This window comes from Lissotriton helveticus, chromosome 5_1, assembly GCF_964261635.1.
Source record: "Lissotriton helveticus chromosome 5_1, aLisHel1.1, whole genome shotgun sequence".
Classification (NCBI taxonomy): Eukaryota; Metazoa; Chordata; class Amphibia; order Caudata; family Salamandridae; genus Lissotriton; species Lissotriton helveticus.
The window spans coordinates 1,845,721,421-1,845,734,897 of record NC_136065.1 but is presented as its reverse complement, the minus strand read 5'-3'; the positions used below and the strand labels follow the sequence as shown (position 1 = coordinate 1,845,734,897).

The window sequence follows — 13,477 nt, the reverse complement described above, 5'->3', positions numbered from 1 at the left end:
GGCACAATAGGCCCTTAAAATATACCATTGCCACAATGGAATTTGAGACTTTCAAAATGTCACGTTCCTGCAGCATCCTATAGTATGCTTGGACTTACAGCCATCAGGTTCATCTTCCCATTAAACTCCTAAAGCAGACTGATCCCCTTGACAACCCAACATTAATTTTTTACAGCACTTTCATTTCTAAGCTCAACCCCCTCCTACTATTTTTCTCCCAAAAATACGAATCACAATTGTCTCTAAATAAAGGTCGATGCCCACTGTTGACAAACACATTGCTGTAGAGGACTGCAAGCCATAGTTATCTCAATACTGCATCTTTCTGTAGAACCAACTCAACATACATAAGTCACCCAAGTGTCTGCTGGCCATTTCGGTTTACGTACATTACAAGGAAACTCACAGACTCCACTGCATTAAAAAAGTACTGCCAAAGCCAATCGGTCTCATTTTGCCAGTGCTTACCAAGCTACATGACTGGCTTCGCCCATGCCCAACCAACTATGTCAAATGCACAGAATATCATTTTCTGTACTTTCAAAACAGCCACAGCTTTGCGTGGCATAAGGTGCTTTTCCACAGTCACATAGCAAGACATAATGCAGCAGCCATTTTGAAAGTATAGAAAACAATGTTTTCTATACTTCTGAGATGGCCTCTGTGTTGCATTAAGTGACAATGCCATGCCTGTCGCTTTAAGCAACATGGTAGCCATCTTGCAAAGCCATGTGATTCTGATGAGAGTGGAGATTATGGTACTTGCTGGGCAGGGGCTAATCATTATGGTTATTATTATTATTATTATTATTATTATTATTAATATTTGTAGAGCGCCTGGCTACCCTTAGGCATCCCCGCGCTATCCGTGATAAGCAGAGCCGAAAGCACAAAGAAGGTGACATGATTAAGGCAGTCTCTGAAAGAGCCAAGTCTTCAGCTGCCTCTGCAAATTAAGATGGTGAATAGTTGCACGCAGCTGAATAGGAAGAGTATTCCATAATTTAGCCATGTTGAAAGAAAACATGTGACCGCCGGATCTTACTCTCCTAATTTTTGGTATCACTGCCAAAAACTGATTAGCTGACTGGAGACATCTTGTTGGGTGGTAGAAGGTCATAAGACAGTGATTTATCTTGGGACCTGTCCCCAAAGTGTTTTATATGCTATGCACAAAGCTTTGAATTTAATCTGTTCTTCTATTGGCAGCCAGTGAGGCTTGACCAAGATAATAAAGGGTAGTCATGCGTACTCACCATCCTATCTAATTGCCAGTCTGCCCAACCAGTCAGTCTGCTCTTAGAGTTGGAGAGGACTTGCCACTCACAGGAAATGGTTCCAGAATATTCCAACATCTTCCTTCTCCTGCAGTGGTGATAGTGTGTGGGCCAAAGTTTGATTGTCCAGTCTACTTGGGTTGGGGTTATGCAATACAAGACCAAGAGACTGGAGTATAGAAGCACAGGGAGATAGAATGTAAGTCAAGGCAGATGGTATGATTAGACACCGTGTCCAGGGAGAAACTCTACTGAACATGCTGCTGATACATTTTACTTTAAATAGTGAAAAAAAGGGGACCCCCTCAGATTTTACTTTCAGGTCAGGGAGTAGAGGGGAAGAGGACACTAAGCAAATGAAAAAAGCTACCTCTTGACCTATAAATACATTTCTTGTTGGAGTTTACTCTAAAACACAGGGCATATACCAACAAAATCTACACAAAGTGTGAATTGTTTTTCATTTTATTTCATTTTTAGTAAAAATTAGTTTTTTTCATTTTTGTCATACTTTGCATTTATAACACTTATAAAAATATAGACATACTGCAAAGAAACTTCCAGAGACGATTGCTTTTCAATTTTCCCGATATACAAATATGTCTTTTTAAATTCGGAATAACGCACTTAAATATCTACAATTCACAGGTAAAGAGCCACACACGCACACACATACACTCTAACTGGACATCCATCCACTCACAAAAACACCAACAATCATGTCCTATAGCATTGAGTCTGGTGTCCACTACATGACCAAAGTCATGAGATTTTTCGAAATGAAAGAGGTCCTTTCTAATTGCCAGTCTGCCCAACCAGTCAGTCTGCTCTTAGAGTTGGAGAGGACTTGCCACTCACAGGAAATGGTTCCAGAATATTCCAACATCTTCCTTCTCCTGCAGTGGGCCAAAGTTTGATTGTCCAGTCTACTTGGGTTGGGGTTATGCAATACAAGACCAAGAGACTGGAGTATAGAAGCACAGGGAGATAGAATGTAAGTCAAGGCAGATGGTATGATTAGACACCGTGTCCAGGGAGAAACTCTACTGAACATGCTGCTGATACATTTTACTTTATGCATTTATAAATAATGTGAAACATAACTGTGTTGACACGATAAGCCTGTACTCTCTTCTTGTTATTTACTTTCTTTTCTGTGAATTCTAGGTGTGACCTACTCTGACACACCGAGTCATGTTGAGCCATGCAAGCCGTGCACGGAGTGCCTGGGCCGTACACGCATGATTGCACCCTGCGTGGAGACCGATGATGCCATCTGTGCCTGCAGCTATGGGTATTTTCTGAGCAAAGAGACAGGGCAGTGTGAGAAGTGCCAAAGCTGCCCCCTCGGGCATGGGATGGAGTACCCATGCTCAACCTCTCACGACACGACATGCGAAGTCTGCCCTGAGGAGACGTTTTCTGATGAGGACAACAACATGGACCCATGCCTGCCCTGCACCCTCTGTGAAAGCGATGAAATCATGGTGGAGGACTGCACGCGTGTGTCTGACAGGATCTGCAAATGTAAGTTACCTGATTGCTGTATGAAAGAGAGAGAACTGCTGCCAGGTACCGATGTTCTGAAGCCTGGCTCTCCCAGGTTTTGGTGGTTTTGCCTGGGTGACTATCTGGTTTCCTGTCACCAAGGACACCAGACTCTGGTCTTTGACTTTCCATTACAAACCACTGAATTCTATCAAGTGGTTACAATGAAATAAACCAACTCCATCACTCTCAGAACGCACAATTATGTTCATTAGAAAACAGCACTCTAAACAAGGTGTCCTGATGACTTGGAGCTATATCTTTGCACTGCTTCGGTCAGTCCTTTGCCACAGCTCCAGCGCTCTAGTTATTTTTACTCTAGTTTACTTTTTGTAATCATCTTCATTGGCTCCTTTTCCCCTTTTCCTAAACGCTATTCATCAATCTCTCTTAAGCTATCTTTTATTCCCGTTCCCTCCATCTCTCCTTCCTTGCTTCGGGTTTTAACAGTTTGTGTGCTTCAATTCTTATTAACAAAGAGAATAGAGTCTTAACACTAAACAATGAGTGAGGCTGTCTCCAATGTAAATTATCTAGGGTCAGAAATAAGGTAAAAAAAAAACAGTGACAAGCAGATATAAAGAAATAAGGCCGGAGACAAAGCAGGGTGGTTTGTGTTAAGATTTGGCCGAGAAGCAAGTAGACTGTCAGGGCCAATCTGCGATCAGGAAAGTAGTCGAGGAATCTCTGGGCTACCAGCCCCATCTATCATTTTAACTACTTGTCATACAAAGGGGGCGATCAAATGTGTCCAAAGGGTTTCCCGGAAAGGGGTAAATTCATCCACAGGATCACTTTTTATAGAGGGTGTCAGCTGGAGGAAATTAGAAGCACCATCAGAGGTGCACATTCACAATAATAATAAACTATCTAGAAACAGTGCTTCTGCTCTTGCAATCTTTTCTAAACGTGAAAACAAAAAAGACAATTCATTAAATACTTGTATTCCTTTCCAAATTACCAAATAAAGTAAATCACAAAGATCTGGATAACAGTGCAAACCGAGAGTGAAAATAATATTTTTGGGTAACAAATTCCAAAGGCGGAATTGATTTCCGAGAGTCCCACAAAGAAAGTGCAGGTCTTGCAGGGCAGAGAATTTTAAGATGACTTATCCTCTTGTTAATGTTTTGGGGTTTCTAAAGCGCACATCTGTGCCAAATGGGACGTCCCAGCGCTTGAAACCACCCGAAAGATGTTTACTAGGTCTGGAAGTTCCTCTTAAAACAGCCAGACTTTTATTTGTTCCTGAAAGCAGCTTCAAACGGGATTAGGCGAAGATGAAGTGGGAGACTGTTCTGACTTTGGGGCCAGATATCGAAAGTTGTCTGGACCATCTAACTCTCGGGATAATGGCCAGGTGAAGATTCTTAGATCGAAGTGTCCCAGAGGGGGCATTAGGATGAATCAGGTGTTGGAGATGTCATGGGTCAGTGGTGGTCAGAGCCCGGTGTGTGTAGCTAGAGGGCTTTGTGTTTTGTCCTTCTGGCTATCTGCAGGCAATGGAGGCCTCCGAGGTGGGTGGATATGGAATGATACATGGGTACCCAGAGCAGAAGGTGTGCTGCTGAATTCCGGATGATTTGAAGATGTCTAAGTAACGTCTGAGAAATGCTCAGGTAAAGTAAGTTGCCAAGGTTCAAGTACAAGATAATAGACGCCTGGACAACGGTTTTCTGGACAGAACATGGTACAAAAGGTAGGGTTTCCTTCAGACATCTCATGAGTCCAAACAGCATGCCGTCAGAGTTTTGATGTGACGATCCATGGCAAGGTTATGGTCTAGTTAGAAGCCCAGGTTGTTTTACTGCTGTTTTAGAGGCTGGTAAAGGTTCATGAGATAGCTTGTGGACCCCAGGTTGAACTGGTTGGCTACAACCACAACCTCAGTTTTTCTGCCATTTTACTGTCATTTGGAAACCACAAGACCAAGGATGCTTCAATTGGTTAGCCACACTGACATTTTTTCAGCAGAGATGCATAAAGCCAATAGAGGTTTAGAGAATACTGTTTTATGTGCCTCACTTGAGACAGTGGGGAAAAGATCATCAGCTTGTATGCAGTTAGCGGAAAGGTAAAAGTCTCAGAGCCTGAGTGTAAAGATTTCTGCAGCAGTGTTTGCATTGTGCTGTTAAGTGTCTGATGAGATGGGCGGGTCAGAGCCAAGGAATGGTGTAGAATAGGTGAGTGCTGAGTAGTAGCTAGGCCTCTGAGTAGATAACATACGAAAAAACGTGTGAAAAACTGTTTGCACATGTTTTTCGTTTTTGGCACTTATGGGACTGTACACAAATTCAAATTTCCAATATTACGGATATGGTCCAAATGTTATGGACGACGTTCAAATGACCCCTAAGGTGAGCGAGAAGCAGTGTCTTAGGCGATAACTTTGTGGGGAGGCATGTCTTGGCCAGGTAAAGCCAAGCTAAACATTATTAATTTTTTGCATGGTAATATGCAGGACAGACTTGAGGGCTTCTGTATGAATGGCAGTACAAATACAGACAGACCAGGACACATACGTTCCCCATGATTTTACCCTAAAGCAATACTCTATCAGCTGCCAGAGTTGGAGCGTGTGGCACTAAGTCAAGAAGTTAATGCCAGCAGTGTCAGCTATCCATTTGTCTGAGCCAATCTCAAGGTGTGAACAGAGAAGCAGGCCCAGTTAGAGGTATACTGGATAAAAATGAACTGAACTCCTTCATATAGAACACAGTCCAGATCGTAAGTATCTGACACATACATGCGTTCAGATAGGACCGCGAACGTACACAGGCGCTGGAACTGGGGGGATGCTTCAGCGCTCCTATAAAACCTGAAGGAGTTTAGATTGAGAAAGAGCCATAAAGGGACCCTTCAGAGGCATTTCTTCTGGCAGCATGTGTGTTTTAAAAGAAACACTCTTTTGGTGGGGCGATGTTATTGAACAGCACCCCCACTCTTTAAATCGTTCGGGCACATGTGCAGGTAAATCATTGAAATCCTGTGTGGCCCAACCAAATCTATTGTAAATCTTGGAGGGTATCTTTTTCAAGCACTTTGAACATACCTGGGCTTCAGGGTTACTACACTGCTTCACAGCTAGACAGCTCGTAGCTTTTGGAGGTAACTTATTTAAACACTACAGATTGATGTTTTTTCAGTCCAAGGCAATTCAGTCAATTTTATGCTCCTGCTGCTCAGCACTTAAAAATATCAATTAAGTACTCGGCCAGGACACTAATAAAGGGTAAACTCTATTTACTTGAGCCTGCAGGGTTTATTTACAGAATCTGGTGAGGTATATGTATAGGATGTCAAAAAGGTGCTTCTGGGACAATTTTATAGGTGCTGCAGTCTTCTTTGGCTCTCGATTATAGTTCGGGCCACTTAGAAACGTTCAACAACAAATATCTTCAAAATGGCTGCTGAGTGTTTATTTCGTAGGGGTGGCCAAGAGGCAGCTTTAACTGTTTTGCAAGCCTAACCAGGTGAACAGGATGAAAACGTTGTACACCAGAAGGAGAAGTCTAAAATATGCAGGATGGTGCAGCAGTAGTGTTAACACTCTTTGACTCAGGCTTAATTGGTATGAACCCATATGTTTGCCTGAGGAGGGGTGTGGCTCGGTGTGCACTAAAAGTAAGGCTGGAACGAACCCTCAAGACATGTTCTAGGAAAAGACCTTGTTGAAGAGCCATTGAAGGCTCCCATGTATGGTTGTGATACTTTTTCGCATTCTCAAATCAAGGGTCTGTCAAAAATATAGCAACATTCCATGCAGTTTTTCAAGTCTTGTACTTTGAATACTGTCCCCAAACATCAACATGTCATTGCCACTCGGCATCGACACCTCTGAAGTCAGTACCTAAAACACAAACCACAATAGTGTTCTCTCTGCATTGTAAAGGGGAGGGGGCCCTCTTGGTTGCTCCAAGTTCCTTTGCCCCTTTAGCATTTTCAATCACCCCAGAAGCCTCGATCCTTTAAATGGAAGAAAAGATGACAAGCAGGAGGCACCAAATCGGTGGGGGAAAATGTAAAATGTTCAGCGTGGGAAGAAGGGGCGCCGCAGGGAGAAGTGAAGGTTGAGGTGGGGAGACCGGAAGATAGTATAAAAAAGCAGGACTGAAAGTACCAGTGGGGAGATTGGGAGTAGAAGATATGGGGAGAAGTAATGAAATAGTTAAATTGGTATAACTAATGAGAATGCTTATAATGCTGGCCAAAAGGGGGAGCGGAGATGTAAAGTGAAAGGAACGCAAATATGAATTTGTTCCAGAGTTTGACTTTAGTGTCAGGGTGATAAGACCAAGTCCTGGCAATCATAAGGATTTTCGGTGGTGGCTCCTCCACTAAGGCGGAGGAGCGTCGCCACACTGCCAGAAAGCAGCAAAAGAAAGGAAAAAAATAAAATGATTCTAACGGAATGTTATTATCATTTTATTTTGTCCTGCTGTGGCAGTGAGCGTGGGGACAGAGCGGAGCTCCGTCCGGGGAGGAGAGGTAGAACACTCCTGTGTGCAATGACTGTTTGGCCCATGTTATCTGCATTACAGCCTGTATGGAGAACATGCGCACCCTTACAGCCCCTAGCTGAGCACGGTGTCACAGTGCTCAGACCAATCACAACTCTGCATTGCAGAGTTGTGATTGGCTTAGGGGTTGGAGCCTGGCTGCCTGCTTCCTGTTCTGACCTGGAGTCGGCCACAGGCAAGCAGGAGAGAAGACACAGGACCCGGCGGTGGCAAGGTAAGTGTTATTGTTTTTTATTTATTTCAAAGCAGCCCGCGACTCCCCCGGGCATGACCCACCCTGCGCATGCACGGCCCCCACCCGCGAGCAGTGCCGGCCGCTACAGAGCAGTTCTACTCTTCCTGTCACTGTGTCAGAATCAATCTGAAGGCTTGGACGGTCAAAGCAGTAAATCACATTTAGGGGCAGATTGATGATAACTGGCGCATTCCAAGGGGTGCGCCAGTTATTTTGCACCGCTGCTCCGCCACCCATGGTGCGCCGCATTTACAATGCGGCACACCATGGGGCAAAAACGGCACAGATGCGTGACGCATCTGTGCCGTAAAGGTGGCGCATTGCTGGAGTTGCGTCGCAAGCGCGACGCAGCTCCAGCAAGGCTCGGGGGTGCCCCATCTATACAATGCTGCGTCAAGACCTACGCCTGCTTCAAGCAGGCGCAGGGTTTTGACGCAGCATTGGCCTGAAAGTGACTGAGTGAAATCTTATAGATTTCACTCAGCCACTTTTGCGAGGCGCACCTGCCCCGGAACGCCCACCCTGCGCCGGAACGCCCACAAGTGGCGCAGGGCTTTACAACGTGACGCATCTGCCTAGATGCGTCACGTTGTTAATGGGTCGTAGGGATGCGCCACGTTTATGCCGCAGTTGCGTGACACAAACGTGGCGCATTCCCATCATAAATCTGCCCCTTAGTCTTTAGCACTTGAATAGTAAACGGTCCACCAAGAGATATCCTTGCTAGATTTTCTGCCATGTATCTCGTATAGCAGCGAAGACTAAACTGTTTTCATGGTCAGTCGCTGCAGCAGATTGAAAACAACTTACAATCATAAACAGTGCTTTAAATGGAAAAAAATAAGTGCAGGTACTCACCTGAGATGTGGATTAGGGGGCGGGGTTAGGGGGGCAGGGCTACGGACAGTGCTAAGGGACGGAGCCAGAGGCACACATTTAATTTGTTTGAGGTGTAATTGGTCTGCAGATGTGCACACTGCAGAAAACACGTATACAAGAAGAACATGCACAGGGACATATAAGCACTTGTGCATGCAGACAGGGTATTTAGTTAATGTGTTTTAGGATCGCATATTCTGATGTCCACATTACTACACCTTGATTCCCCGACCCCCATCCCCACAGCTGTGCTACAGCGTCATCACCGCCACCTTTCTCCTAGATCTGGCTCCAATCAAGTGCTGCCCTACGCTGCTATGCCAGCAGGAAGCCTACTCTTAGTTTTGAGTCTGGAGATGTGCCTCTTAGCAGGCCCTTCTCGCACACCCACAGTGCAATTGTCCACTCCCTGCCTGCTCTGATTGAATAGATATGGGTGTTGCTCAATTAGCAGATTGAAAAGGGAGATTAGCACGTGAGTGCTTCACGAAAACGGACCGACTCCTCAGCTGTGTCACGCTTCTTTCTTTACATGCCAAATTGCACTGAGTTGGCTTGCTGCCCCATGAGTACCGGTACTCTCTTTGAGACAAGAAAAAGTTACGGTACTCAAAGCCAGAAAATATAGACGTGCCGGTACTTAGTACCGGTGAGTACCGGCCCATTTAAAGCACTTATCATAAAAGAAAACATTGTTCGTAACCGTGCAACTTCAAGGGCAAACCCTGTATAGCCATGACTTTTGGTTTTTGGAGTATAATACCCTACCCTCAAACTAGCTCTCTTTAGGTATTGCTATCTATAAGCCCTTAAGCCGATGAAAGCTGGTTTAGGTTTCCAAGATGTGTTGATTTCAAACCATTTGACAGAACATATACAGCACTAATTTTTAACTTTCCTATCTCATTTTTATGTAGCCCCTATCTTGTACTTTTCTTACCTTAGTCACTGGGCCCGTTTCTTAAAATACAACACATACAAGGGGGTGTTCTAATTTTAAATACTAGAACTAGTCCTACCTTGTATTTAGAACAGGGGGACCCCTTGTTGTAGAAAGTACAACTGTTGTGTATGTTATATGAAGGGCTTTTTTCTTGTGCTTGATTATTTGAGTAGAGGGCGCCGTTAGTATATATTCCCCCTTGAGCTCCTCATTGTGGATCACCCCGTCCTTTAGGACTACAAAAGGACTATGCCGATGATTTCACAAGGGTAATGCGATATGCCTACAATAACTTCATGGTTCCTTTCTCACATGCTAATATGCATTTGTTTGGCAACTGGAAGATACACTTTAGTGCCCCATTGAAACGCTCCACACAACCATTTCGTGCAGGACAATAATCTGAGGTACTATTGTGCATAATTCCATTCCTCTTTAAAAGTATTGAAACAAGTTTGAAGAAAATTAGGAACCGTTATCAACTATTACCAGAGAAAAGCCCTCACACAGACCCTCTTAATCAAAAATCTTCTCAATAGATTCTGAGTATGTCTTAGAAACTACCTTGATCGCTGGTCATTTGGAGATATGATCTAGGATTACAATCAAATACGTGTACTCTCTTCCAAATCAGACCCATAACATCAATTTTAAATCTTTCACACGACATGTTGGCACAAGCTAAAGTTACCATGGTGATCTAAAATTGGTCTGAGATGTGTCAGAACTGTTGCATTTATCACAACCCCTCACCAACCTTTCTATGTCTCTATCTAATCCTGCCCACCAATACAATCCTTTCATCCTGCTTTTGGTTTTAACTAAACCCAGATTTCCATCGTGACAAATTTCCAACACTTTATATTTCAATTTTCCTGGAGCAATAGCCTCACTATTTCTAAACAGTATTGCCAGTTCACTTCGGATTATCCAAAATGTTTGGAATGGTTTTTCAATATTGCTTTTTTTCTGCCATTTTCTATAAAGTGGATAATTTGGCCTAACTGATTATCAGACAACACACACTCCTTCCATTCTATTTCATTTATACCATGTGTTTCCTTGTCCCATAATCAAGCCACATAACATTCTTCCTATTGAGATTTGTTTTCCTTTACGAGAAGCGGTATATGGATTAAAAAGTCAGCAAACTCGTTCTTGATTCCTTGTACATACATATTGTAGTTAAATGCTATCAATCTCAAAGAGATTCAAATTTACCTTGGGGAATTATAAGCCACACCCTTCGTGGTTATAACTTTGGTGAGTGATTTATGACCGCATTGAATGAAAATAGGTTGTCCCCAACAAAATTGTCTGAAATGATGTAAAGCCCATGCACAAATTACGGCTTCCCTTTCAATACCTGAAAATGTTTCTTCTGAAGGAGTTAGTGCCCAGGAAGCATTGATGACAACTTCTCGACCTATTGTTTCTATTTGTGTTAAAACTGTGTTAACTCATTGGCAAATGGCATCAGTTGTTATATAACTTTCTCAATCTAGATCATAACCCTGAACACATGGGGCAAAGCAGGTGTTATTGTTTAACTTTCGGAAGACTATTTTACACTCAACTGTCCATTTGAATTTTGCCTTATTTTTTGTAATTGTCTTATTGGATAAGATACTTCTGAAAAATTGTTTACCAATTTTGCATAATATTCAGATAGGCCACAGAATGCCTTACATTATTCTTGCGCTCAGGACAAGTTACAAGGTGGATCTTTAACTATGTTTTTTTCTTGGGTGTATGCCATTCTCACCAACTTCGTGTCCAAGTAGGTCACTTCCTTCTGATTTAATATGCACGTTGTAACCTCAGCACTCAATACTTTGCTCTCAAGAATGTTCAGTACCTACTTCAAGTTACAGTTTTTTGCCCATGAGAGATCTGGTGTATTGAAAGAAAATGACGTAATTCACTCTTTTAAAAATGTCATGAATTAACATTTGAAACATAGCAGCAGCAGAGGCCATACCATAAGGAACACTTTTGAATTGAAAATATCCTGTAGAAGTAATGAATGTTGTCAATCTCTTACTTTCTCGGTGAAGAGCAACCTGATGGTATGCTGCTGAATGGTCTTTTGTGGAAAACAACTTCACGCCTTTTGGGGCAGCTAAAAGGTTATTGATTCTTGGCAAAAGAAAACTATTGACACAAATATTAATATCAAGGTCCCTAAGGTCGACACATAGCCTTACCTTGCTGTTAGCACGCTGTACTACCACTAAAAGTGCCACCCAGTCTGAGCTTTCCTCCTGCTCAATTATTCCTGCTGCTTGTAATTTCTCTAATTCTATTATAAATTTGTCTTGATGGACACTGGATTGGGTCGTATCTTGTGTACACTAAGAATAGCATTTGTTTCAGAATAAACTTGAGTTTAAATATATCAAGTCCACCAATTCCTCTAGAAAATATGTTAAGAGAAGATTTGAGTATCTCCTTGCTAAAATCATCTCTCCCATCAACTATCAGTACCGGTTCTGGACTGTTGGGATTCAAACTTATAGTTCACCCAGGTCCATCGTTCCCAAAATCCTAATATTTAAATTGGTTCTGTAGTAAAACTGTTCGCCTTAATGCCTACCTCCTCTTAATTATTTCCAAGAGTATCTGCAAGTTTGGTTAGCAAAATCTTTATTTTAATGTTGGTATAGGGTGAACCTGGAATCAGCAACTATATTAATTTTGCATTTCAGAATTTGTTTTTGTTTCCCGGATTTCCTTCAACGTCCAGTATTTGTATTTCCATACTCAAAACACAATCATCCTCATCACTGGTATCGGTTTCACACTTTATACCCTATTTATTGAGTCTTTTTCATTTTCCTTCTTCCCTGAAACAGCCTTTGCACGTCTACCACTTAGCACAGCTTTTTTTCCCTTTTTTTAATTGCAGTCACTTCTTTTAGTTCTGATTCTCCGTTAATCCACAATCTATTCTGAATATTTGGGTTATTCATATGCATGATAATTTGGTTACGAATGAGCTCATTGTGCAATGCCCCAAATCAGCATTTCAAGGCAAATTTTCTTTAGGGTCGAGACATAGCCGTCTACCTTTTAATTTCCACCTTGTTTGCAATGAAAGAATCTATATCTATACTTAAGAAATAATCGTCTAAATATTCTAGTGTGTGTAGAAATATGTAATCATCGCCTTCTTATCTAACCTTCTTTTCTATCCTGTATATTTTTAATCCACCAGACCCAAGACAATATAGTAACATTTTCTTTTTGAGTTCAGGAGTAATATCCTAGTGTTTAAAGTTAGAGATATAATTGAGGAATAATACTCTCCACGCTTCCCATATCATGATGGAGTCGCCCCACCAGGCAGAAATGACAGTTGTGTAAGATTTTATGGGTTAATGGCAATTATAATATGTTATTGATTGTAACAAGTAAAGGAATAGGGTATCGAATATATTTGTACCTGCAGTGTACAGGCTAGTGTACTCACTTGTGGCTGTAGAGTATAATGATAGTTGGTAGCACTGTTTATTTATGCAGTCTCCCCAAAAAAACGCTTGCTTGGCTCCGCGATCTAAGATGTAATTAGCAGCTTTTGTCTATTGAAGTCAAAATTATCCAAGTGTGTCATGCACCACTTGACACATGGCGCTGCGGCGGTTTCATGGGTAACTGGAACTGAACACGGCACACCATGGCTGTTTCGTAAGTAACTGGATCCAAATCAAAATAGCGGCACGTTTGCGTGCATGATGTAACGTATGTGCTGGGTTGCTGGTCAAATGAAAGTTGCTGTACTTGTGTTGTTCTCTTGTCTTTGCAAACTTCACCCTCCCGCACACAGATTCCCCTTTAGTTCCTGCTCTGTCACTGGTTTCATGTAAAGATGCTTGTAACATATCACGTTCTAGACTGAACACGGAGGATTGTTTTGTTTTAAATCAAGGTACATTCTGAACTGATACAACCGCTATGAAAATAAATTAAAAAGTTACTTTGTTGAAGATGGCACCAGTAGCATTGGCTTAAGATCTTTGTATTTCTTGTACAATGGTATTCTTTTACATTAAAAGTCATGTACTCTCCGCTCATC

The 13,477-nt window shown here is 42.3% G+C and overlaps 1 protein-coding gene across 1 annotated transcript in view; it reads left to right on the top strand.

The window, feature by feature from the left end:
- The window catches only part of NGFR (nerve growth factor receptor), a 141,628-nt gene that overhangs the window by 73,049 nt on the left and 55,102 nt on the right, over window positions 1-13,477 (top strand). Inside the window, exon 3 of the mRNA XM_078645271.1 lies at window positions 2,445-2,804. Coding sequence (XP_078501397.1) covers window positions 2,445-2,804 — 360 coding nt within the window. The remainder of the gene's footprint in view (window positions 1-2,444; window positions 2,805-13,477) is intronic.